The 26792-nt window shown below is 44.2% G+C and overlaps 2 protein-coding genes across 2 annotated transcripts; both read left to right on the forward strand.

Annotated features, from left to right (window-relative positions):
• Positions 1–7598: 7598 nt before the first annotated feature.
• Positions 7599–8018, forward strand: LOC114202106 (large ribosomal subunit protein eL33). The gene has a single exon (XM_028095155.2). It carries the CDS (start codon positions 7649–7651, stop codon positions 7979–7981), a length of 333 nt encoding a protein of 110 aa, XP_027950956.1. The 5' UTR covers positions 7599–7648; the 3' UTR covers positions 7982–8018.
• A 3920-nt stretch (positions 8019–11938) lies between these two features.
• LOC148163921 (uncharacterized) lies at positions 11939–19597 on the forward strand. Its single transcript, XM_088025175.1, has 5 exons — positions 11939–12031; positions 15923–16032; positions 17220–17371; positions 18758–19009; positions 19239–19597. The coding sequence occupies exons 1-5, from the start codon at positions 11939–11941 to the stop codon at positions 19595–19597; spliced, it is 966 nt and encodes a 321-aa protein (XP_087881301.1).
• The last annotated feature ends 7195 nt before the right edge of the window (positions 19598–26792 follow it).

The following is a 26792-nucleotide window of genomic DNA, read 5'->3' on the forward strand; positions in this document are numbered from 1 at the left end:
CTGTTTAATATTCCCACTGCCTGAGAAGAGGATAACAACAGGACACACGAGAAGCTGACCAAAATACTTAAAGGGAAAAACTAAGAAATAAAATGTCCCTATGGGGCCCTGAGAACTCCAACCTATTCCTGGGAATCTACAGGGCCACACACAAGCATTGAGAAAGCCAAGGGCCATTTGAAGTCCCATGAAAGATGTAAAAAGGCCCTATTCTTTCAACTAGGACTAACATGAAAGCTCTGTGAAAGCAAGAAGTAAAGGCTAAGAAAGAGTTGTAAAGCCTAAATATTGAAAGAGTGCCCAAACGTGCACACAGAGCCCTTTGGCAAAGGGTAGGAAGCCTACTGTCTCCAGGCACTTAAGAAATCTCTGTCCAGTCATGAGCTATTAAGCTAATCAAACAGGGCACCTGGGTGGCTCAGTCATTAAGCGTCTGCCTTCAGCTCAGGTCATGATCCCAGGGTCCTGGGATCGAGTCCCGCATCAGGCTCCCTGCTCTGTGGGGAGCCTGCTTCTCCCTCTCCCACTCCCCCTGCTTGTGTTCCTGCTCTCGCTATCTCTCTCTCTGTCAAATAAATAAATAAAATTTTTTAAAAAAAAGCTAATCAAACAGAAACGCTGGTCACCACAAATGACAAAAAATACAGACTTGACTTTACAAATTATTTCAGGAAAGTGGACAAACTCATAACACAAAGAACAGCAACAAAATCTGATTTCCAGTCTTGCCATATTACATTATTTCAAATGTCCTGTTTTTTAATTTTAAAAAAAATGATAATACACGCATAGAAACAAGGAGATACAGTTCATGCAGAGAAAAAGGAGAGTCAAAAAAAAAAAGAAGAGCTAGAGGAGGTTACATATTAGACTTACCAGACAAAGACTTTAAATCAGCTATTTTAAATATGTTCAAAGAATTAGGAAAACCATGTATAAAGAACTAAAGAAAAGTGCAAGAATTATGCCACACCAAATACAGAATATCAATGAAGAGATAGAAATTTTAACAAAAGAAAGAAAAAAACTAATAATTTTAAAAGGATTGAAATCATACAATTTTCTTTTACCATAATGGAATGAAATTAGAAATCAATAAAAGAAGGAAATCTGGAACATTCACAAATATATGGAAATTAAACAAGACACTCCAAAATTAAGCAGTGAGTCAGAAAAGAAATCACAAGGTAAATTAGAAAATAATTTGAGATGAATGAAAACAAAAACATAATAAAATCCCACAACAAAGGGGCGCCTGGGTGGCTCAGTCATTGAGCGACTGCCTTCGGCTCAGGTCATGATCCCAAGGTCCTGGGATCCAGCCCTGCATCTGGCTCCTCCTTGCTCCGCGGGAAGCCTGCTTCTCCCTCTCCCTCTTCCCCTGCTTGTGTTCCCTCTCTCGCTGTGTCTCTCTCTGTCAAATGAATAAAAAATAAAAAATCTTAAAAAAAAACTCACAACAAAACTTATGGGATACAACTAAAGCAGTGTTTAGAGAAAAACTTGTAAACACTTTTACTAAAAATACCCCAAAAAACAAAACAAAACAAAAACCTCTAATCAATAACCTAACTTTCCACCATAAGAAACTAGAAAAAGAAAAGCAAACTAACCTTAAAACAAGCATAAGAGGGGAAAAACAAGCATAAGGACGGAAATAATAGAGTAGAAATAAATGAAAGAGTATAAAAAGAGATTAACAAATGAAACCAAAAGTTGGTTCTTTGTAAAAATCAACAAAAGTGACAAACCTTTAGCTAGATTAATCAAGAAGAAAGAGAGAGAACATTAGAATGATTAAATTTTGGAATGGAACCATTACTACCAACCTTACAAAATTAAAAAGGATTATAAGGAAATGCTATGAACAATTATATGCCAGCAAAATAGGTAACCTATGTGAAATGGACAAATTTCTAGGAAGACACAAGCTACCAAAACCAACTCAAGTAGAAGTAGAAAATCTGGGTAGACCTATAACAAGTGAAAAGATCAAGTTAGCAATAAAAAAAAAAGCGTGTCCCAGAAAGATAAACCCAGATCCAGATGGCTTTCACGGTGAATTACACTAAATACTTAAATAATTGATTCTAATCCTGCAAAAACTCTTCTAAAAAACAAAACAGAAGGGAATATCTTCCATCTTATGATTATGAAGGAAAAATGCTGAGAACTCTCATGATACTGCCCAAAACTAATTCTCCTAAAACTTCACAGACTATTCCTTTTTATTCTCCTTTCCCGACTTTCTGTCTTTTCATGGGCATCTCATAAGTTCCCATTTCCAGACCTCTCCCTCCTGCCTTTAACTCCTAGCAGTATCTCTATCTCTGATAGTCATTTCAAGGATAAAACTTTGGGGATGTAGGTAAACCATTTCTTTTTAAATAACTAATCTGACAGGGCTGTACATGATCGTGCAAGTGTGCACTGCCCAACCCCAGGAGAACTATTCATATCACACACCTATAGATGTGGATCTCCATTCCAATTTTTCACCTAATGGTAGTTAAGCAACTTTATTTCCCAAAAATCAGTAATCGCAACCACATTATAACTAACTGTAATTCACATAAAAGTGCCACAATGACCCTGATTTTGATATTCTTAGTGAGCTAGGACCAAAAAGGAAACTAATGATCTCTTAACAGAAAAATTTGATGCTCGGGACGCCTGGGTGGCTCAGTTGGTTAAGCAGCTGCCTTCGGCTCAGGTCATGATTCCCAGGGTTGTGGGATCGAGTCCAGGATCGGGCTCCTTGCTCAGCAGGGAGCCAGCTTCTCCCTCTGCCTGCCACTCCTCCAGGTTGTGCGCACTCTCTCTCTCTCTCTCTCTGACAAATAAATATATAAAATCTTTAAAAAAAGAAGAAGAAAAATTTGATGCTCTATACTCAAGACATATGATTATTATTAAACAAGCCAAAATCTAACTTATCCTTTTCAAACGAAATCTCTCTTTCTGACTTCCCATTTCTGAAATTGTTTCCAACATTCATGTAGATTTGAAATCTCACTAGCTAGCTAGCTCACTCACCCCTCCGATCTGTTATTCTACATAGCAGAGGAAAATTAATCTGTCCCTGAGACATAACAAGTGGCACAACAAAGGGGTTGGTGATATTTGCTGACTGCAAATAGGATGGTACCAGGTACACAGTGGTAGCTTGAGGACAGCCTCTTGAGCTGACCAGCCTCCCCTAACCACAAGGATTTTTATTTTGCTCCAGGAATCTATGCTAACACAACATGTACAAATTCTAGAACCGTTTTTTTTTATTTTTTATTGTTATGTTAATCCCCATACATTACATCATTAGTTTTTGATGTAGTGTTCCATGATTCATTGTTTGTGCATAACACCCAGTGATCCACGCAGAACGTGCCCTCTTTAATACCCATCACCAGGCTAACCCATCCCCCCACCCTCCTCCCCTCCAGAACCCCCAGTTTGTTTTTCAGAGTCCATCGTCTCTCATGGTAGAACCCTCTTTTAATTGTCTGTCATTTCATGTTGAGTGTTTTTGAATCAAAGACATCATTCTCAGGGGTTTTTTGTTTTTTGTTTTTTGTTTCATTTTTCTTCTGGAATTCACCTTTAAATACTACACAGTGTTCTCCTGAGTGTGACTAGGCTTTGGGATTCTCTGCCTCCTGGATATGTTCTGTGTGCATAGCTTGGTTCATTGGCTACATTGATTCATTTACATAAGTTAATCACCTCTTAACTACAACAGTTTTAATAAGGTCCACTGGGAATCCAACATACCTTTGTTAAGTGCTTATTCTTACCACAAAGAAACATTTAGAAACAGAGTAATCAGTGAGACACGAGTTATAATGAATCGCTAGAGGCATCCTCTGGACTTATCTATGATATTGGCAAGAGCCAGAGGACCACAGGAGATTAATTAAAAAGTTGAATTTTCCTCTGGGTCATCTTAAGAAATAGTCCCTATTGACCTGTAATTTGTCCAAAGTAACCAAACTCTAGGCTTCTTCCTTTCCTGAACTTTGTGCATGTTTGGATTAAAAACACCTAACCCCTTGAGTGCCATTTGACCCAGCAGGGCAGAAGCAAATTAGTACCCTACCCTATTCTTTGTGCACAGCTTCCTTCATTATGAAGAGAAAACACAGTGTGCACAGAGAATTTTTAATCTAGATTATAGTTAACTACATCACCAGGACCCTGGGTGGGTACTTAGTCCATACAATTCACTTAATCTTTTCATTTCCGTCTGAAATGGTCTATCATCTTAGGTCTAATTAGGGAGGAAATTCAAGATAATAAATTCTTATCATATAAGAAATTTGGAGCTGGAAGAAGCTGTAGTACCTGTTTTGTCCATTCATTTTACAGGAGAGAAAACAGATGCTGCAGAAGGCTATACAACTTCCTTATACTCACAGAAAGTATGTGATTGAACCAGGTCTAGAACTCTGGTCTCCCAGAACAGTGTTCTTCCAAAAAGAAAAATTGGAAGAGCATCTGGTCCCTGAAGACAAGTCTGGAAAAGAATTAAGAGATTGCTTTCATTGAGTTTTGGTTAGAAAAATAAGATGCATATTATTTCTTCCTTTGAAATTGTGAACTCTATTTCATAGTTTCCCCTTCTTCTCCACTCTCATTGCCATTGTTCTTATTAACTCATGCTCCTAAATGCTACCACAGCCTCCTTGCTTTGGCTTCTATATGCCAATCATTCCTATTTCTAATCTATGCTGCATACCACTGCCAAATAATCTTCCTAAAAGATCATGTCCCAATCATTTAAGAAAATAAACTGTATAATCTTAAAGTCCTTGCTCTGCTTTGTTACCATGCTGTATCAACTGAGGGGAGAATCTAATTATACTTTTGCTCCAAACTCCTGTTCAATGACTCCAAAATAATTTGTTTAAATTCATCTAATTCAGGGGTGCGTGGCTGGCTCAGTCTGCGTTAGGCTCAGGTCATAGTCCCAGGGTCCCAGGTTTGAGCCCCACATCCTGCTCAGTGGGGAGCCTGCTTCTCCCTCTCCCAACCCCCTGTGTATATTTTCTTTCACTCTCTGTCAAACAAATAAATAAAATCTTTTAAACATTTTTTAAGAATAAATTGATCTAATTCATTGACTTATGCTTTCCATTTTAATCACATGTGAAATTCTTAGATATGGCATCATCTACTATGGCCCTTTGCTGGTGATGTTCCATGCATCTTTCAGTTAATTGTTCTGTTCCCCTTGTTCTGACAACCACATCGGTCTAAACTGGAAAACAAACTGTGGTATATCTACACAACAGAATACTACTCAGTAATAAAAAGGAGTAAACCTCTAATACAAGAAATGACATCAGTGGATCTGAAAATAATTATGCTGAGTGAGAGAAACGAGACAAAAAGACCATACATACTGTCCATCTATATAAATTCTAGCAATTCTGGAAAGGACAACAGATCAAAAGTGACAGAAAGCCCATTTGTCGTTGCCTGGGAAAGGGAGATAAGAGGCAGGAAAGGGCAGAAGGAGATTGCCAAGGGGCACAAGAAAACTTTGGGGAGTTATGGTTATGATCATTAATTTAATTGTGGTGATAGTTTCATGGGTGTATATACATGTCAGTATTCATCAAACTGTACACTCAAAATATGTTCAGCTTCTTCTATGGCAGTTATTCCTCAGGAAGGCTATTATGAAAAAGACAAAAAGCATTTTGAACTAACCATTATGAGGTCACATCAAAAAAATGGGATCCACACGTAGTAGGTGTTATGGACTGAGTATGTCCCCACAAAATGCATACGATGAAATCTTAAACCCAGATATGATGGCATTTAGATGTGGGGCCTTAGGGAGGTAATTAGAGTTATATTAGGGTCATGAGAGTGGGGACCTCATGATGAGATTAATGCCCTTATAAAAAGTGGAGGAGACACTATCTGCTCTCTGCCATGTGCCATCTGCAAACCAGAAATTGGGCTCTCACGAGAAACAAGTCTGCCAGCACCTTGGTCTGGGACTTCTCAGCTTTTAGAGCTGTGAAAAATAAATGCTTCATGTTTAAGTCACCCTGTCGATGGAATGCTTGTTATGCCAGCCCAAACAAGGCTAAAGCAGATATAGAAACCCAATTGCAAGAAGAAAAGTGTGAGTGGATATTCAGGTATTGGAAGCACATAATTTGTCGATGAAATAAAGAAGAAATAAGAAAGTAGCCCGATCAGGCAACAAGACTGAGATTAGAAATTTTTTGTAGGGAAGTTCTAAGCATGTTTACAGGCTGAGGGAATTGATTCAGTGTGTATAAAATAAAAGATGTCAATGAGTGAGGCAGTAATTGATGGAGTTGCATCCCAGAGGAGAAAGGAAGATATTTACCACAAAAATTCAGAACCTCCTTCAAACAAAGGATTGGGGAGATGACCCCAGATATACAAGATAGAGATATATCTCTGAAAGTCTCCTTACAACATCAAAATCTACATGCATTTATCCAGTTGTCTTCAACACCAATTCTACCCCTGGGATGTTTTCCAAAAGCATCTTCACTAACTTCTCACAAAGTTTACTTTAAAGCACCATCTTACTACAGTCTTTGAACACAGACTGTATATGGATCACAAATTCGATTTAAAGCCTTGGCAAATTTCTCTCTGCTCTAAGTCCTGTTTTGTTAACTTCACCTTGCTGTGTACTCTGAAGCAAAGGGTTTCAGTCTCTGAGCTCTTCTCATAGTATTTGTGACAGCACAGAAATCTGTGCCACTCTGACTCTATTCTGCCCCCTCCCAAAGAGAGATTAGAAGACGGAGGGGACATTCTTGTTTTGATGAGAAAAATTCCCGCTACTACAAGTCCATAAGTAGGATTCCCAAGAAAATGGAGCCCTGTCCTCCAACTTCCCTTGGATTTCCGGGATCAAGACATGGTATCAGGGATGATGGAACCGTGGCTGCAGGAGATCTAGATTTTTCCCCTTTCTTGAAAGATCATCAGAGGACTCTAGAACTTGAAAGATAGCAGGTCTGCATTCCACTGAAGAAAGAGAAGAGTAAAATTGTATGGAATAATGGAAAGATGGGCACAAGAATTTCATGCAAAGAATGCTCATGAGTTGAAAGATAGCCAAACCAAATGTGAAAACTTTAGCATATTTAATTCTGCACTCAGCATCTCACCTTCATAAAAACATAATGTTAGAGCTGGAAGGTATCCTAGAGGACTCTAATGTAACTCCTTGATTTTATAAATGAAGGACTGAAAGCAAAAAAGGTGAAGGCAACTGTTCAAAATCACACAGCTAGTGGGTGGCAGGCTAGAACTCAGATCCCCCAACCATAACCAGACTCCACAGCAGAGCCCACAGTCAGATTTGTTCACACCACAACCTTCTTTGTCATTGTTAGCCTAGTTTCCAAGAGCCCTGGCTAAATTCAGGAAGTACTGAGGTGAAGACATTAGTAGAACTTCCTCACTGCAATCTTCCATGTGTTCATCAACATTTCACACAGTAAACTCTCCTAAACACTGTCTTTATTGACTACTCATCAAAGAGCAAGATTCATATTTAACTATATGGATTTAATTATTTAAATAACTAAATTATGGCCATCTTGGAGCCTGTGGAGGCCTGCTGGGAACAGGACTCCTGTAACGCCAAATAATGTCTGGAAGGCTGTGGTCCAAGGCCATTTTTGCTGGCTATAAGCGGGGTCTCCGGAACCAGAGGGAGCACACAGCTCTTCTTAAAATCGAAGGTGTTTATGCTCGAGATGAAACGGAATTCTATCTAGGCAAGAGATGTGCTTATGTGTACAAAGCAAAGAACAACACAGTGACTCCTGGTGGCAAACCAAACAAAACCAGAGTAATCTGGGGAAAAGTAACTCGTGCTCATGGAAACAGTGGCATGGTTCGTGCCAAATTCCGAAGCAACCTTCCTGCTAAAGCCATTGGCCACAGAATCCGTGTGATGCTGTACCCCTCAAGGATTTAAATTTAATGAAAAGTAAATAAAGGTGTAGATTTGTTCTCTTGTTAAAAAAATAAATAAATAAATAAATAAATTATTTCCATTTTAATACATCTATTTTAATTATATATACAAGCTACACATAGAGTTTCATGAATGTATTCATCTTTATATCAATCCCATAAAAGAGAAATATTACCATTTTCAATTTTCAGTAAGAAAAATGAAGCTTGGAAAAGTGAAGCAAATCTCCCAAGATCACTCAATTAGTAAGAGGCAGAGTTAGGATTTGAAGCTAGCTCTTTGTGGCATCGATTTCTAGATTCTTCCCTCTTCCACACTGCCATTCTCTCCCATGGAATCATCATTATAATTCTTGCCTATAAACACATTATTTATATTGGAATGAATATTTGTGCCCACAATTCTGTATATGTTTGTCAGAATCCAGGTGGTGAAGCCAATGAAAGCAATTTTTTTTAAAAATTGCTAATGATTTTGTTTTCAAATTAGTTGGACAACTTATCTCAGGATGGGAGTAGGGATAGACTAGAATCATATCTTAATTTGCTTCTGTTTCCATAGTTGCCACAAATAAGCACTTCACAGATATTTTCAAGAATGTAGATGTTGATAAAATTATATAATATAGGGATGCCTGGGCGGCGCAGTTGTTTAAGTGTGGGACTCTTGGTTTTGGCTCAGGTCGTGAACTCAGGGTCATGAGATCAAGCCCCAGGTCAGGTTCCACACTCAGCACAGAGTCTGCTTGGGATTCTCTGCCTCCAGCCCTAGCTCCACTCCCTCTCTCTCTCTCTCTCTCTCAAATAAAGAAATCTTACAGATATATAGATATATAGATACACACACACACACACACATATATATAATGCATATATATTCAGTAATGGATATAATCTTCAGAATAATGTCTCCTCCGGAAGCATTTGTGGTCTCTAATAATGGGGTATTAGCCAGTTTAGATACTTCCTGAACTAGGATCAAAAACACTGAGCACAATGGTCATGGCTTATCTGTTAACACCCCCCACTTTATTTCCATTTCTGTGTGCAATTATATCGTTCTCAGTAGAGTCATTGCCACATTGACAAAAAAGGGAACATCTAACAACTCAAGTTATTTGGCACCAACACCCTCCACCCCCAGATAACAGCCACATCACACTGTCTTCTCCCAAATCTGGCTCTCATCTGTCTCTTTCTGGAGTGAAGCAGTCCCCTTCATCACGGAAACCAGCTACAGTGATTCCACAGAGACATGAGGCTTTTTTATTTATGCTAAAAAAAGGAGAGAAAATTATCTCTCCCCAGGGCTCACTGGTTCATGCTATCCATCGGTGGGTGAGAGAAGTTCCTTCAGAGCTAGGACAAACGTGTCTCTAAGTAGTAAGTCTGTGGTTTTGAAATTGGTCATGATTTTGTGTTATAGAGGCTATTCCCACTGCTATGAAAGGAAAAGGAAGAAAACAGAGTTACATTTAAGCATGTTTGCATTGTTATTGAGTCCATTTTTTTTTGAAAGCAGATCAGAATGTAATCTCTAGAACTAGTCAAATTAAAATCATAGGATGTTGTTAAAAGTTGAAAAACTCTAATACATTCCTTTTTTTGTCGTCTTTAGAGAGAAAGAGAAAAAAAGATAGAATGAGCATGGATGGAACTGGAGGAGATTATGCTGAGTGAAATAAGTCAAGCAGAGAAAGACAATTTCATATGGTTTCACTCATATGTGGAACATAAGCAATAGCGTGGAGGACATTAGGGGAAGGAAGGGAAAACTGAATGGGAAGAAATCAGAGAGGGAGACAAACTATGAGAGACTCTGGATTCCAGGAACCAAACTGAGGGTTACAGAAGGGAAGCGGTTGGGGGGATGGGGTAACTGGGGGATGGGTTTTTAAGGAGGGCATGTGTTGCGATGAGCACTGGGTGTTATACACAATGAATGAATTGTTGAACACAACATCAAAAACTAATGATGTACTATATGTTGGCTAATTGAACATACTCTACGCCAGAACTGAGAACGAAGACCAATATATATTTCTTATTAAAAATCACATTATCATAGGTCTTCGTTTTTATGGCTACAGTGTGTTCTTTTGCATGGATGTTCACTAAGTTTTTTAATCAGTAATGTCTTACTGAGGGATATTTAGGTTATTGCCTATTCTTTGCCACCACAAAAATTCCACAATAAATCACCTTGTACTTTTTAGATGTGTGCACATAGCTAAAGAATAAATTCTTCGATGGGGCACCTGGGTGGCTCAGTTGGCTGGACATCTGCCTTCGGCTCGGGTCATGATCCCAGGGTCCTGGGATCGAGCCCTGCATCAGGCTCCCTGCTCAGCGGGAAGCCTGCTTCTCCCTCTCCCACTCCCCCTGCTTCTGTTCCCTCTCTCGCTGTGTCTCTCTCTGTCAAATAAATAAATAAAATCTTTAAAAAAAGAAGAAGAAATTCTTAGAAATGGGGAAGTTGGTTCAAAGGATATAGACATTTGTACTTCTGATAGATATTGCCAAATTGCCCTCCAAAGGCAAAGGAAAAATTTATATTCTCACCAGTATCAGAGAGGCATGCCTGTTTTTTTGCATCCTCAAGTATTAACCAATTTTTAGATCTTTAGAAATCTGACAGGTGGGGGCACCTGGTTGGCTGGGTCAGCAGAGCATGCAGCTCTTGAACTCAGGGTTGTGAGTTCGAGCTCCATGTTGGGTGTAGGGATTTCTTAAATAAATAAATTGGACCTCTGTGGCAGCATGAACCCTGACAACAAGCATGCATTCTCCTCTCCACTACTCCTTGCCTGCACTCACTGCTTACTTTACTAAATACCACAAGCCCTCATCTAGTGTAACCATTATAGAAATGCAGAAGGGATTGATGTCAAACTTTCTGGTTAAAACTCCTAACCTTTTTCAATTTTGAGATATTTTCCCAATTCACATCTCTCTTATTCTCCAGGACTTTTCAAAGATTAAAAGAAACAAATCAGTATCTCCCCCAGTGTTCATCGTTCATCAGCAGGATCACCTGTGACCTGGCTCAGGAAGATGCAAGGAACCTGACAGCCACCCGCCAGACCAGAGAACCAGCAAAGTCAATGCCAGACCCCATCCTGAGTGGCCACCACCAGCCACCACACTTCCGAAGGTGCTCGGCTCTTTAGAGGTCCCTCGCTCCCCACCCTACCCTGTCCCACCCCTTGAACTGGGCAGGCTGCAAGAAGCAGAAACACTTGGGTGCTTTTATGTCAAAATAGCAAACCACCAAAAAGGAAGTTGAGAGAATCCCACTCTTTACTATCCAAGCCACAGATGAGTTTTCTTGACACTTCCTTAACTGTGTGCCTTGCATCAAGTGGAACATAAACTCTAAGCAGCCAGCAAAAACAAAACAAAACAAAAAAAAAGCAGAAATAAAAGAAACGTGTTTCTCTGCAAACAAGTCCAGTCCTCTAGGATCTATTTTATCCAGGCCTAATGACATACGGCAATTTTCAATGGGTAGGTAGTCTTAAGAGTATCTCTTTACCTTTCTTGGACTTCACAGATTTATTAACCATGTTCAGTTTACCATTTTCAGTTTTAGAAGGATTATCCCTGATTTGGAAAAGCATTTCCTAAACTTTTGTTTAGGAAGATTGGAGTGCACCTTGCATCAAGTGGAACATAAAATCTAAGCAGCCAGCAAAAACAAAACAAAACAAAACAAAAAAAAGCAGAAACAAAAGAAACGTGTTTCTCTGCAAACAAGTCCAGTCCTCTAGGATCTATTTTATCCAGGCCTAATGACATATGGCAATTTTCAATGGATAGGTAGTCCTGGCTGGCTCAGTCAGTAGGGCATGTGGCTGTTGATCTCAGGGTCTGAGTTCGAGTCCCACGATGGGCACAAAGAAATGGAGAAAATTTTAATATTAGTGCCATGCACAGGAACAAACAGATATACCCAGAGATGACGGGTACAGGGAGTTTAGCCAGCCCGGATCCCCCTGGCTGTCCCTACAGCAAAATGGTCAGTATTTCTGAACCCTCACAATACATCCAGGTACCTCATGTGGTAGGGAACACTTCTGACATGGAATGTGTATGCTCAGCCAAGATTAACAAATTATGCCAAAGTTTCTCTCTTATTCTCTGTTACAAGTTTTACTTTGGTTTATTCTGTGTTTAAAACCTATTTACTCTATTTTCACAGCTTCAGGAAACAACCCTATAGATAATTCTTGGTTACCTGTGACTTCCTTCACCACACACACACACACACACACGCACGCACACACACATTTTTACTCTGCTTTCCTTCATACAGACTGTACTTTAAGTAGAAAATTTTCCTTCAGCAGGAAGAATTACCTTTTGTATTTTTGTGGTGAAGCTCTAGAGATGCATTTTCTATGTTTTGTGGGAAATGGTTTCTTATACACCGCTATTTACAAATCCTTGCCTTTAAAACAAAGAATGAGCATCACGGTAGGCATTTTAGGCCTTCTAGACCAGGCTGGAAACACCCTGCCGTGCATGTTTCTTTGTCCTCTTTCCCCTTGTCAGCACAAGGGGACCTCCAAGGGAGGGAGAAGGCCCATGGTGAAGGGACTCTGGGGTCCTGAATGACCACACGAAGGAGTTCAGTCTCCGATCTGAACAGCCACTCAGCACTGTCCTGTGGGGATATCTATGTTGACTCGCTACTGAAATTAGGGGAGTTATTTGGTAATTCAGCATAATGTAATATAGCTACCAAATGTGGAAATCACTGAGTTAACTTAAATAGTTATCCACCTAGTACATGGACATTTAAAAATGTCCAAAAATAACCCCACTCTTTACTATCCAAGCCACAGATGAGTTTTCTTGACACCTCCTTAACTGTGCACCTTGCATCAAGTGGAACATAAAATCTAAGCAGCCAGCAAAAACAAAACAAAACAAAACAAAAAAAAGCAGAAATAAAAGAAACGTGTTTCTCTGCAAACAAGTCCAGTCCTCTAGGATCTATTTTATCCAGGCCTAATGACATACGGCAATTTTCAATGGATAGGTAGTCCTGGCTGGCTCAGTCAGTAGGGCATGTGGCTGTTGATCTCAGGGTCTGAGTTCGAGTCCCACGATGGGCACAGAGTTTACTTAGAAAACAAAACAAAAGAAAACAAAAGTATTTACAAATGACCAAGGCCAATTAGGCTCTAACAACTGAGCTGGTCAGTGGTGGGATGGATCCTCTCACCTGTTCTTTCAGCCACTGGGCCCTGCGCACTCAGTGCCAATGCTGCTAAGCCAACCAGGTCCTCCCGCTAGGAGCTCAGGGTCTAGAGGGGAAGATGGACAAAACATGAAACAAAACCGTGAATGAAAAGAGCAATTGCTCTACAGAAAAAGAGCAAGGTGCTACAACTGGGTCCTGAACTCCCACCAGGTGAGGGGTCTGAAAAGGCTGACCTGAGGCCACAGTGAGATTTCCTACAGCAGGAGGAGGAGGAGCCAGTCCTGAACCAATCCGAGTCTATGTCGCCCGGCAGAGGGCACCATGGTGCAGAAGATTGCTGGAGGCAGAACTTGATGTTGCCAGAGTGGAGGTTAGACAGGAGGTCTGGGTGGCTGGAGGAAGCTGAGGAGAGCAGAGGCGGGGGTAGGAGGGGCAGGGCCGGGCCAGCTCGACAGTCTCAGTGCCCTGCTCCTCCTGCTGTGGGACCCCATTTCCCCCACACTCAGTGGCTTGATCAGAAAACATTTACTGTCTCACCGTCTCAGGGGACCAGGAATCCAGCAGTGCTCAGCTGGGGGCTCCTGGCAGAGCCTCTCAGGAGGTTGGGGTTGTTGTCAATCCCTAAGCAGGACCTGCTTCACTTAGAACCTCAGTTCCCTCAGGGGGTGTTGGCAGGATTCAGTCCCTATCGAAGGCCTCAGTTCTTCTCTGTCTGTTGTTGACGCTCAGGACTAGGCTATGTGCTTGTGTCTGTGTCATGGTTCCCCATAGGGGCTTGTTCCCCAGTGTGGGGATCTGAGAGAGGACACAGGTCAGAGTGAGCACGTGGCTGGGCACTGAGCTATTCAAACCAAATCTCAGAAAGGGCTTTGGTCATGCTGCCATCTTTTGTGGCATGGAAGTGTTCACTAAGTCCAGACCACATTCCAGGGGAGGGGGTTACACAAGGATGTATCTACGTGAGCTGGGGATCACAGGGAGCCACTGAGGGGAGAAGGGGAACACCCCAGCAGGGTCAGTGCCTTGCCCGGAATCACAGACTGGTAAAGGCAGAACCAGGCATGAACCCAGCTCTGTGAATGTCCTCAAAGTTGGGGCCATGGCTGCACCTCACTATTCACTGGGAGCTCCGGAAAAGGTTGTGTTTTGTAACTGGCTGTAGACATGGAAATGGTACAGGGGTGAGGATAAGCATCGACATCCTAGACAGGAGGCATTCCAGCACGTTCCTGTCTGAGGAGGAGCCCAGGGCAAGGCAAACCACTGAGTGCCCCCGTGTCCACATGTCACCCAGAGGAAAGGAGGGAATGGCTCGTGACACATGACTGGCAGAGTCTAGGGTAAGGGTGGGCTCAGTCCTTCTAGGCCAAGGCTCCAATACCTTCTCAGGGATTGCCTTGGAAATTAACAGCCCAGGACCTTGGGAAGCTATTTCTCATCCATCCCTAGGTGGGACTGTCATCTGGACCTGCAGAATGTGAGCACTGGTGCACACACATGTGCCCACAGGACCATGCATGTCCCTGTGGGCACATACACACACACACCAACTCTCTCTCTCTCTCTCTCTCTCTCTCTCACACACACACACACACACACACACACACACACACACACACACACACCCCATTAGGACTCTGGGGTGGGATCTGAGGAGGGGCAGGCTCAGAGAAGGTGAGAAAGGAAGAAAATGTAGTTGGAGGTATTGTCTACATGGGATACCACTCCTTCAATTTCATAGATACTATCCCACCTCTGCCTGTGGACTTCTGGAGGAAGTACATGCTAGAATAATGCCTATAGCATGGGCAAGACACAGAGCATCCCTGACAGACACAATTGCTTATCCAGGGTCAAAACAGGTAAGAATGGAGAGCTGTGTCAGAACCCAGGTGTGTTTCCAAGCTGCGGCCCTGGCTGCACCCAGACTTTCCCTGGGGCTTGTGGAGCGGGGTGTGTTGGTGTCACTGGGTACAGATGTGGCATGGTATGCAGAAAGGGGATGAGCAGCCAGCAGCCCAGAGCACTGTTGGTGTAGGTTCTAATCCAGGAGTGGACCCAGGTAGCGGATCCCAGGCAGTGAAATCACAAACTTGACAACAGACCCCAACAGAACATGGAATCCCTGTCACCAAGCACCCGCATTCTAGTGCAGTCCCATATTAGGCTCACTTGGCTGGAGACATCCGACTGTGAGAGATGTTCTCGTACTGCTTGCCCACTTCCTGGGGCTCTGGCTTCAGAAACCCCAGTGGAGGGATTTTTCACCTGCTACAGACACTGGCTCAACTCACGCCCCCGATGCCTCAGGGCGTTTGCCAGGAGGTGCAGGAAGGTAACACCAAGCGAACTAGCCCTGGCCAGGCCACCTCTCCAAGCCATCCCTGAACAGCCCCATCCCTTCCTCTTCAGTTTCAGGGAAAGAGGGATTGTGGGGAGGTCCTGCCCTGGGCTGGAGGGGGTTGCAGGGCAGTGGATACCCTGGTGATGCCTTCATGTTCACACCGATGGCATGGTGGGCACGGTGGAAAGAGGATTCCTGAGGCGCCTCTCACCTGTACCAGAGTGAATCCAAGGCCCTCAAGCTGTGTCACTTTTCTCTCCATGGTGGAGCTGTGTGCATCCTGGGGTGTGGCGTGTCTGGAAGGGAGTCCCCTGGATCTGAGGACCAGCAAAGGCAGCCAGACAGGACTCTGAGGCCTCCTGCCTGGCTGCCGGGCACTGTCTTTACAGAGCTCCCCACAGGAGGTGGGGCAGGAGCTAAACGATGGGATCCCCTGCCCCACCTCCTTGAAGGACAGGAAGGAGTCCCCACTGCCAACAGAACCCAGCGCTGGCTCAGGGTGAGTGCAGGTGCTGGGGAGACCCAACACCCAGGGCCCCGATGCAGCAAAAAGGGCCCCGGGTCCCAGCAGCCAGCCTGCTCCTCCCCTGGGCTCCCTCCTAAACTCCTGCTCCCACATGAATCTGGTTCCGCATCTCCTCCCCAAACTTGCCCTCAGGGGCCTGACCCGGCCTTGACCAGATGCAGAGTCACTGTTCGACATATTTGTAAGAATAGCAGAAAAGAGACTTTAAACCATGTCTCATGACATTCAGTCTAGAGTCCTTTTGCACTGTGTTATGCATTTTCCTAACTAGTGCTCCCTGGTGTCCCCGTTGGCCTGACAGTCCTTCCCCACCTTCCCCAAGTCTTGCACAAGATCATGGTGAGTCGGGGGACTTTTCCCCAAAGGGACATGGGGCTCATGGTACTATGTCTGCTGTTCTGCCATTGGGTTGGGAAACAACACATTCCTGGGGACCCCTCAGGGTCAGGAACAGGGGCCTCATTGTGCTGCACAACATTCCAGAAGGCCGATCAGTCACCCCAGCCATTGAGCCCCTCACTGATGCAGGACTTTGATGTGATTCCCTTCTGTTGCCAACTCACAGTGCTGCACTGAACATACCACACGCCCTAATAACCTGAGCAGTCCCACCCAAGGAACAGTCTCTGTGTTCTCCTCTCAAGACTGGGATATGCTGTCAGAACTCACAGGGACGATGCCGTTAATGCAGGGAGGTGCTGTCAATACTCAGCTAACAACCTGACCTGAGATACCAACATGGTCAGACATCCTCCACTTCACATCCTTGTATTGTTGCCAAGATCCTTTTTCCTTAAAAAGATTTAATTATTTATTTATTTGAGACAGAGACAGAGACAGAGGGGGTCGGGGGAGAGACAGAGGGAGAGACAGAATCCTCAAGCAGACTCTGCCCTAAGTGCAGAGCCTGATGAGGGGCTGGATCTCAGGATGCTCAAATCATGACCTGAACTGAAACCAAGAGTTGGACCCTTAACTGACTGAACCACTCAGGCACCTTGCTCCTTTTGTCTACTGTGGGCCCTCCTGTCCTACCTCTTTGCACATGTCACCGAGAGCCCAGGGGTTTGCTCTGGGCTCCAACCCCCAACCCTCCTGGTGGCTACAGTGCTGACTGCATGTCTTCCCTGTCCTACCTCAGGGTAAAAAAGCCTCAACAGTGAAGAGCAAGGAGACCTGCGTGGTGTGGCCCCACCGGGCAGAGCTGCTGAGGAAGTGAGTAGAACACCTGGTGCCCGCCTTCCTAGACAGAGACCTCAGCTACGTCTCCATGTTCCTGGGCATGTACAGAGCTTTTGCCACCACCCACAAGGTGAGAAGCCTGCCCCTCCACAGCCCAGTGGGATTTGGCCACTTACGGGTTGGGAGTCTTGAGAATGTCACCAAACTTCCCTGAGCCTCAGTTTGCTCCTTTGATTGGGACAGAGCTATTATAGGGACTCAGTGGGGTCCTGTAGGGAAAGTACCCCTGGGTGCCTGGCCCTGTGGAAAGGTCCGCTAGAGGGGCTGTGGTCATGCTCATTTTCATTGTCCTGCTCCCCGCGATGAAGCCTCTGCCTCATCCCTCACTGTCACCGTAGTATTGAGCTGAGCTCTTTTCCCACTGGAAAAGGAGATTTGAGACTCCGTCTGGGGTCTGTGTCCTGGCTGAAACCAGAACAGGGATGCCTGGGGATAAGCAGGGGACCCCAGGCCCACTCATATATCTGTGATGTAGCTGATTGGGACGCTTTCATTCATCAAGCATAAAGGATGCCCTCCTAGGTGCAGATATGCAGACGTTTCTCTGGGAGCTGACTGTGATCCCATGCCCAGAGCAGACAGCACCCTGGAGCACCCCAGGGCACCATACTAGTTGGGAGTCAGATAGTGACACTAGACATGTTGAGAGGTAGGGTGGTCCACAGGGCATTTCATGTGATGGCCCCCTGGCCTCCTCTAGCTATGGATGCCTCCTCTCTTACTGTGATGAGATCAGCTGAGCCCAAGAATAGTGGAACATGTGAGCGAGCTTATCTAATGCAGGAAGGCCTTCCCTCTCAAAGAAGGGAGCAAAGGGACTGTGATTTGGAGGGGCTGCTTTACCCTCACCCCAAACATCTGAGATTCCTGTGAGAGGGTCAAGGTCTGAGGGCTTCTTCTGCAAAAGAGGAAAGGGGTCCTGGGGAGCCGTGGGTGGGGTGTGGGCACTGGGGAAGAGCAGAGGGGGCTGGAGGACAGCTTCAGCACCTAAGAGAGTCATTCCCAACCCCAGCCCCCTCCCAGACCTGTCTCTACCCCAATCCTGGGACCCAGAACAAAGGGTGTGGGGAGCATCACACTTAACCATCTGGTGGAACCTGGACACTGGGCTCAGGAGACCCAGTGGGGGTTCAGGGACTGGACATCCCCCACCCTGTGAACAGGCCAGACACCACCCCTCCCTGCCCACATGCAGTTGAAGTCAAGTGGCAAGCGGGCAGGGAGACAGACTGAGGAGTGTGTCCAGCTTCCGCAAGGAGGACAGAAATGGTCACACCATGGGTCAAGAGCTCCCAATCACAGAGGTTTTTGCCAACCCCTCCTCAGTGACCAGGCCTGTCTCAGGCAGGACTGCCAGATCACAGGTAGACATGGAGTAGGAATGGTCTCTGACAGCCAGGAGCTGGAGACCGAGGGGCCCAGGTTCCCACAGGGGTTCCCTGAGGCATCGGTGTAGAGGGCGCCCCGTCCTCTGACTCCTCTGCCCACCTGTCTGTTCCCAGGGCCATCTCCTCCATCCTGGGCACCTGGCTGGACCACTACCCTGAAGACTTCTTCCAGCCCCCAGAATTTCCCTGCCTGAAGATGCTGCTGGCATACTTAGGGCTCAACATGCCAGGCTCAGACTTGGAGCGACGTGCCCAGCTCCTCTTCTCACAGCTGGGCCACCTTGAGCCCATTGAGCCAGAGGCTGAGGCTGAGGAGGACTGTGGGTGACTGATGGGGGCCTGTGGAGGGGAGACGGTGGGCCACACAGAGCAAGCCTCCATAGACTGCAGTTTGGTTGGGGGCAATGAGTAGTCTCAAATCCCTGCCCCATGGGCTGCAGTCCGGGGAGACCACCCAGGGACCGGATCTTGGACTCAGACAATATTGAGTGGTGGGCAAAGTTTCCCTAATTTAGACAATCACGGTGATGATACTTTCTCTTCTTGGAGCTACAGCAGCAACCCCAGAGCAAGATCCTGAACCACCCCTAGAGCTAGCCCCAGCGCCCTCTGCGGGGCCTGCTGCAGCTTCACAGCCTGAGCCGGTGAAAGCCATCACTGCGGCTGGAGCTCAGCAATTAGAAAGAGCAGTGATGCCACCTGCCATGTCGGGACCAGCGCAGGTGACAGTCACAGCTCTGATCCAGGGACAGGAGCTGGAAGAGCCCCCTGCACCTCTGGCAGCCCCGGAGACTGACAGGCTCCAGCAGCAGCTATGGGGGTCCCAGAAGGGCTTGAGCAACCCCCTGCCTCAGTGCAGCAACCAGCCTCGGTCCCTGAGCAACAGCTCCTATCGGCTGCAGCCCTGAAGGACGGCTTCCCCTCCCCTGTCATTCCAGTGTTTGTAATTTTGTGTTGTTCATGCACCTATTTAATGGCTTAATATATTTTGTTCTATAAATAAACTATAAATTGAGTTCACATAAAATTTTACTCTGATCCTTTTAAATTGTACATCCGGGTGCCATCAGGTCCACTCAGAGTGTTGCACAACCTTGTCCTTCTACAACATTTCCCTCCCAGAGACCCCTGTGCTACTCATCAGTCATTGCTCATTCCCTCAGCCCAGTCCCTGCAGCCACTGCTCTTCTCTCGGGCTCTGGTGGTTACTTCTTCTGGGTTTTCATGTGTGTGGAATCATACAGTTGGCCTTTTGTGTCTGGCTACATAACATACGAGTGATTCATTATTTTTTCAGGTTTAAAAAAATAACATTTTACTACAAAGGAATATTCCTGATAGAATAAAGATTATGTGAAGCCCCAAAACGAAATATTTTCATTATCTGGGATAGGTACATACATACTTTCGTAAGTATGACTCGAGAGCCAGAAATATCTGGGTCCGTGAGACACCTTTAAAATCTTTCATTTTCCTGGATAAGCCATGTTTCAATTATTCTAATGTGCCTATTAAAAAATAAGATTGCATATTAAATCTTCTCTTTTATTACAAACATATCAAGTAATTAAAAAGTTCCCTAAGGTTTTAGCCAGATTATGTTTTGTTAGTAAAATAGTGATTTAATATGAAGAAAAGAAGACACATTCCTTCTACCAAGAAATGATCTCCCATAAACATGGTGTCCCTCTTCCAGTCCCTTCCCTCTGCGTGCAGTACGCGCATGCGTGTGGATATGTGTGTGTGACGGCTGGGAGGGTTCCACAGCTGGGCTCTTGTTCTGCCTGAAGTCCCCACAGCGGACAGGCACTGTGCTCCTGTCCCCTTGTGCATTTTCAGTGACCACACATCATTCACTCAGCAGGAGCATCTGTTGAACAACTGAGCCATTTCCAATTATTTGAGACTCATCGTTAAACTGAAGAGTACGTCTGTGCCATAAATCTCTCTTTCTTTAGGACTGATTCCTATAAGCACAATTTCTGGAACACACTTTAGGCACATTCTTGGAGTACTGGCTGCAGGGTCCTCTATCTATGCTCTCTTTATTAAAGTGGAGACTTGTTCGGGAAAGGAGAGACCCTGGAGACTAGAGATGAGCCCTGAAATCATGAGGAGGACAAGCCAGCAGTGAGGCCATCAGGCTACCTGGGAGTGACCCGTGGAGCAGGAAAGAGCCTGCCCATACCCCCTGCATGGGTCCTCTCCCAACAAGCACCCCTGACCGGGTCCCAGAACACACCTCATCCAGGCCCCGTCCCAGGACACACCCCAGCCTCTCCAGCACCTCCTGCTCCATTACTCAGCTTCTAAACTAGAGAACCAGGCCCTGCTTCCAGGCCAACAGAAGGATGTCGGCCAGGCCACACCTGTCTGCTTGCTCCCTGTCCCTCCTCGCTGGGCCCCTTCCTCTCACGAAGGAACTGCTAATGGAAGCACAGGTCCATGAGTTACAGACATGACCCGAATGTGTTCATCCAAATGTACATTTAGTGGCAACAGCAAGAACCACTTGAACCTCTGTGAGCAAGAGAGACCGTTACAAAGCACACTGGGTGCTCATGGAAGCTGCAAGATGGACAGAGCCTCAACCAGAGGCTTTGGCACTGGGCATAGCCCCTCCACACCCCTGAGGCTCCTCCAGCAGTGACCCCTTGCCCCTGCCAGCCCCAACCTTGATATCCCTCCAGTTCAGTTTTTGTGAGAGAGGGGGCTATGCTTCCTGCCCAAGACACAAGTGAGGAGAAGGGAGAGATCCCTCTCCTCCCACAAAGTCAGCTGAGGGGGAGTCCACTTGATCTGAAGCTCTCCATCTGGGGGGCCTGCAAAGGACAGAAACCCTGTGACCCTCCGCCTTCCCCAGGGAGGTTCAGTGTGGTTGGGCACTGCAGGAGTCTGCTGAATTTGGGTCACAACATGATCTCGGCTCCGGGGCTGGAGATATGGGTGGCCATTTTAATTTTCATCCTCTAAAGAGGCAGAGAAAGCCTTCTGGGAAGAGAAGCCACAAAGAGCAACCAGCTTACCCTGAGCCCCACCCAGCCCCCTGGCAAGGGGCAGTACATCTCTGCCCAGGCAAAGACACTTGAGGATCAGTGCAGTAGGCCCCTGCCCCCCAGAAAACCAGGTGGAAAAACAGGTGAACAGCAAGTTTACAGACCAAACAGGACTGCAAAACTCCAGCACCAGGGGAAAATAGTATATAAAACTCGAGGGTTTTTTCTCATGATTCATTTATCTTTCCGTTTAAAATTTTCCATTTCTTTCTTTTTTCCCTTTCAACTAGTTTTTTTTATCAACTCTTATTTTTAACTCTTTTTCTTTCATTTTTTACATTTACATTTTATAGATATATTCTTCATTTTTGGATTCCTTTCACTGTATTCAATTTTATTTTTGTATATACGCATAAGTTTTGCTTTCTTTACAATTTTGGGATTTAGTGTCTTCTAACACACAGACCAAAAGACACTCAGGACCAAGTGGATCACCCTGTTTTGTCCACCCTGTGAGATCATATTCTCTCCTTGCCCCATCCATTCTTCTCTGGGCAAAATGACTAGAAGGAGGAATTTACAACAAAAGAAAGAACTACAGGTAATACTCTCTGCTGCAGATCTAATCAATATGATTATAAGTAAAATCCCAGAGCTGGAATTCAGGATAACAATTATAAAGTTACTAGCTGGGCTTGAGAAAAGCATAAAAGACACTAGAGAATCTCTTAGTGCAGAAATGAAATCAAATTAGGCAGAAATTTAAAAGGCTCCAACTGAGATGCTGTCTAAATTGGATGCTCAACAGCTAGGGTAAATGAGGCAGAAGATAGAGCAGGGACACAGAAGACAAGTTGATGGAAAGGAAGGAAGCTGAGGAAAAGAGAGAAAGCCAACTAATGGGCCATGCGGGGAAGTTTTGAGAAATCAGCGATGCCATAAAAGGAAACAATATTCGAATTACTGTGGTCCCCAAGGGAGAAGAAAGAGACAGAGGGACAGAAGGCGTATTTGTGCAAATAATAGCTGAGAACTTCCCTAATCTGGGGCAGGGATTCAAGTCCAAGAGGTAGAGAGGGCCCCTCCCCAAATCAATAAGAATAGATCGATACCCCGACATAAAATAGTGAAGCTTACAGATTTCAGAGATAAAGAGAAAATCCTGAAAACAGCTTGAGACAAGAGGTTCTTAACCTACAGGGGTAAGAACATTAGACTGGCAACAGACCTATCCACAGAGACCTGGCAGGCCAGAAAGGGCTGGCATGATCTATTCACGGTACTAAATGAGAAAAACATGCAGCCAAGAACACTTTATCTAGCAAGGCTGTCATTCAGAATGGAAGGAGAGATAAAGAGCTTCCAGGACAGAAAGAAACTCAAAGAATATGTGACCATTAAACCACCCTGCAAGAAATATTAAGGGGGATCCTGTAAGTGAAGAGAGACACTAACAGTAACATAGACCAGAAAGAAACAGAGACAATCTATAGAAATAGGGACATGACAGGAAGTACAATGGCACTAATCTCCATCTGCTTTTGAGATTTTCTCTTTATCACTGGTCTTAAGCAATTTTATTAGGATGTATGTTGATAAGGTTTTTTTCATGATCCTTATGCTTGGGGTTTTGGTTTGCTTTATTTCTATATTCTTGAATCTATAGGTGTAGAGTGTTCGTAAAATTTGGATAATAATCAGACATTACTTCTTAAATATTTTTTTCTGTACCTCAGCTAATTTCTTATCTACCGGGCCACTTGAAATTGCTCCACAGCTCACACATAGTCTAGTGTTTGTGTGCAGGGGCTGGTTTACACCCTTCTTTTTCTATGCTTTATTTTGAACAATTGCTATGGTCATACATTCAAGTTCATTTTTTTTTCTTCTTTGGTGTCTAATCTGATAGTAAGCCCATCTACTATAGTTTTCATCTTAGACATGGTGTTTTTCAGCTCCAGAAGTTTGGTTCTCCTTGTTTTTATATCTTCTATGTCTCTATTTAACTAAATCCTTTGTGTACATTCTTATTTATATGAAATCTCTAACAGTTGTTTGAATGTACATGTGCAGTACTTCCATCATCTTTTTCATTTCTGGGTATGTATCTACTGTTTCATCTTTCTCCTCATTACAGGTTGAACTTTTCTCCTTCTTTGCCTTCTGGTAATCTTTTATTTGAAGGCAGGTATTGTGAATTTTAATTTTTACATATTAACTATTGCTTATATTCCTACACATATTCTTGAGGATTGTTCTGATGGTTAGGTTCCTTAAAAACTATTTTATCCTTCCAGACTAGCTTTCAAAAAGCTTTCTTAGGTGGTATCAGAGTAGTCTTCAATGTATTCTGCATTGTTCTGATGGTATTCTGAGTACTCTTTACAATGTGTCATGAATTATGAGGTTTTCCACTCTAGCTGCTGGTACCACAGACATTACCTGATTGTGTGTGAAATCTAGTGACTTTTTCCCTTCTGCTTCTCCTGGGCTATTATTTTCTCCAGACCAGGTACATTCCTCACTCACGTGCCATTTAAGAATTCTATGAAACTCAAAAGTGATCCTGTATGGGTTTCAGAAGTTCTCTTTCTCTCTGCAGCTCTCCTCAGTATTCTGTACTGTAAACGATGGTCATACTGACGTCTCTGAAATTACATCTTGCTGTCTCAAATTCAAGGAAATTTTTGGGCTTTGCCTGTATTCCTCATCCCTGACCTGTAGACTAAAAACTAAATCTTTAGGCAGTAAGTCAGGGAAATCCAGAGTCCTCCCCATGTTTGTTTTCCCTCTTGCAGAAGTCACTTTCCTGCATTGCCTGGATATATATAGAAAGTGTTATTGCAGGGCACCTGGGTGGCCCAGTTGGTTAAGCCTCCGACTTGTGATTTTGACTCAGACTCAGGTCATAATCTCAGGGTCTTGGGAACAAGCCCTGCATTGGGCACCACACTCAGCACAGAGTCTGCTTGATATTCTCATTCTCCCCCTCCCATCCCCCCCACTCTCTCTCTCTCTCAAATATATTAAATCTTTAAAATAAAATAAAGTAAGTTATTTAAGAGACAGTCTATGCAAGAAGGACACTCAGACCCTCCTCTGTTCCCCTGAAAGCAGGAACTAAACCTCCCATGTGAAAGACACCTACCCTGTTCCAGGAGGTAAAGAAATATCCTTATCACAAGAAATAGGAAATTAAGAGCCAAGAAAGCTGCATAAACAACCTTGTTCCTTTTTACTAATTTACCACCCCAGCCATTCTGTTTTCCAAAGTGGCTGCACCAGCTTGCATTCCCGCCAACAGTGTAAGAAGGTTCCCCTTTTTCCACATCCTCGCCAAATTTGTTGTTTCCTGCCTTGTCAATTTTTGCCATTCTAACTGGTGTAAGGTGATATCTCAATGTGGTTTTGATTTGAATTTCCCTGATGGCTAATGAAGATGAACATTTTTTCATGTATCTGTTAGCTATTCGTATGTCTTCTTTAGAAAAGTGTCTGTTCATGTCTTCTGCCCATTTTTTGAATTGACTATTTGTTTTTTGGGTGTTGAGTTTGAGAAGTTCTTTTTTTTTTTTAATTTTCAATAAGTATTTTACTTCATTTCCATGGAAACTGGTTTGGATAGTATATCTTTTTTTTAATTTTTTATTGTTATATTAATCACCATATATTACATCATTAGTTTTTTTTTTTAAAGATTTTTTTTTTATTTATTTATTGAGAGAGAGAGAGAATGGTAGAGAGAGAGCATGAGAGGGAAGAAGGTCAGAGGGAGAAGCAGACTCCCCACTGAGCAGGGAGCCCGATGCGGGACTCGATCCTGGGACTCCAGGATCATGACCTGAGCCGAAGGCAGTCGCTTAACCAACTGAGCCACCCAGGCGCCCACATCATTAGTTTTTGATGCAGTGTTCCATGATTCATTGTTTGTTCATAACACCCAGTGCTCCATGCAGAACATGCCCTCCTCAATACCCATCACCAGGCTAATCCATCCCCCTACCCTCCTCCCCTCTAGAACCCTCAGTTTGTTTTTCAGAGTCCATCATCTCTCATGGTTCGTCTCCCCCTCTGACTTACTCCCCTTCATTCTTCCTCTCCTGCTATCTTCTTCTTTTTCTTTTTTCTTAAAATATGTTGCGTTATTTGTTTCAGAAGTACAGATCTGTGATTTGACAGTCTTGCACAATTCACAGCACTCACCGTAGCACATACCCTCCCCAATGTCTATCACCCAGCCACCCCATCCCTCCCACCCCCAACCACTCCAGTAACACTCAGTTTGTTTCCTGAGATTAAGAATTCCTCATATCAGGGAGGTCATATGATACATGTCTTTCTCTGATTGACTTATTTCACTCAGCATAACACCCTCCAGTTCCATCCACGTCGTTGCAAATGGCAAGATCTCATTCCTTTTGATGGCTGCATAATATTCCATTGTGTATATATACCACCTCTTCTTTATCCATTCATCTGTCGATGGACATCTTGGCTCTTTCCACAGTTTGGCTATTGTGGACATTGCTGCTCTAAACATTGGGGTGCACGTACCCCTTCGGGTCCCTACATTTGTATCTTTGGGGTAAATACCCAGTAGTGCAATTGCTGTATCGAATGGTAGCTCTAATTTCAACTGTTTGAGGAACCTCCATACCGTTTTCCAGAGGGGTTGCACCAGCTTGCATTCCCACCAACAGTGTGGGAGGGTTCCCCTTTCTCCACATCCCCGCCAACATCTGTCGTTCCCTGACTTGTTAATTTTAGCCATTCTGACTGGTGTGAGGTGGTATCTCATGGAGGTTTTGATTTGGATTTCCCTGATGCCGAGCGATGTTGAGCACTTTTTCATGTGCCTGTTGGCCATTTGGATGTGAGAAGTTCTTTTTTTTTTTTTAAGATTTTATTTATTTATTTATTTGAGAGAGCGAGAATGAGAGAGAGAGCACACGAGGGGAGGAGGGTCAGAGGGAGAAGCAGACTCCCTGCTAAGCAGGGAGCCCGATGCAGGACTCTATCCTGGGACTCCAGGATCATGACCTGAGCCGAAGGCAATCACTTAACCACTGAGCCACCCAGGCACCCCGAGAAGTTCTTTATAGATCTT

The sequence above is a fragment of the Eumetopias jubatus genome, unplaced genomic scaffold (genome assembly GCF_037043125.1).
Source record: "Eumetopias jubatus isolate StellerSeaLion01/CBP00866 unplaced genomic scaffold, mEumJub1_p1.0 scaffold_7, whole genome shotgun sequence".
Classification (NCBI taxonomy): domain Eukaryota; kingdom Metazoa; phylum Chordata; class Mammalia; order Carnivora; family Otariidae; genus Eumetopias; species Eumetopias jubatus.

What these genes read in the sequence shown, in the direction of transcription:
- LOC148163921 (XM_088025175.1), top strand. Translation starts at nt 11,939, where the DNA reads ATGACGGGTACAGGGAGTTTAGCCAGCCCGGATCCCCCTGGCTGTCCC. An exon ending in AACCCTCACAATACATCCAG is followed by an intron (nt 12,032 to 15,922) that starts GTACCTCATGTG and finishes CTGTCTTTACAG; the next exon opens with AGCTCCCCACAGGAGGTGGG. An exon ending in GAACCCAGCGCTGGCTCAGG is followed by an intron (nt 16,033 to 17,219) that starts GTGAGTGCAGGT and finishes AAGCCTCAACAG; the next exon opens with TGAAGAGCAAGGAGACCTGC.
- LOC114202106 (XM_028095155.2), top strand. Translation starts at nt 7,649, where the DNA reads ATGTCTGGAAGGCTGTGGTCCAAGGCCATTTTTGCTGGCTATAAGCGG.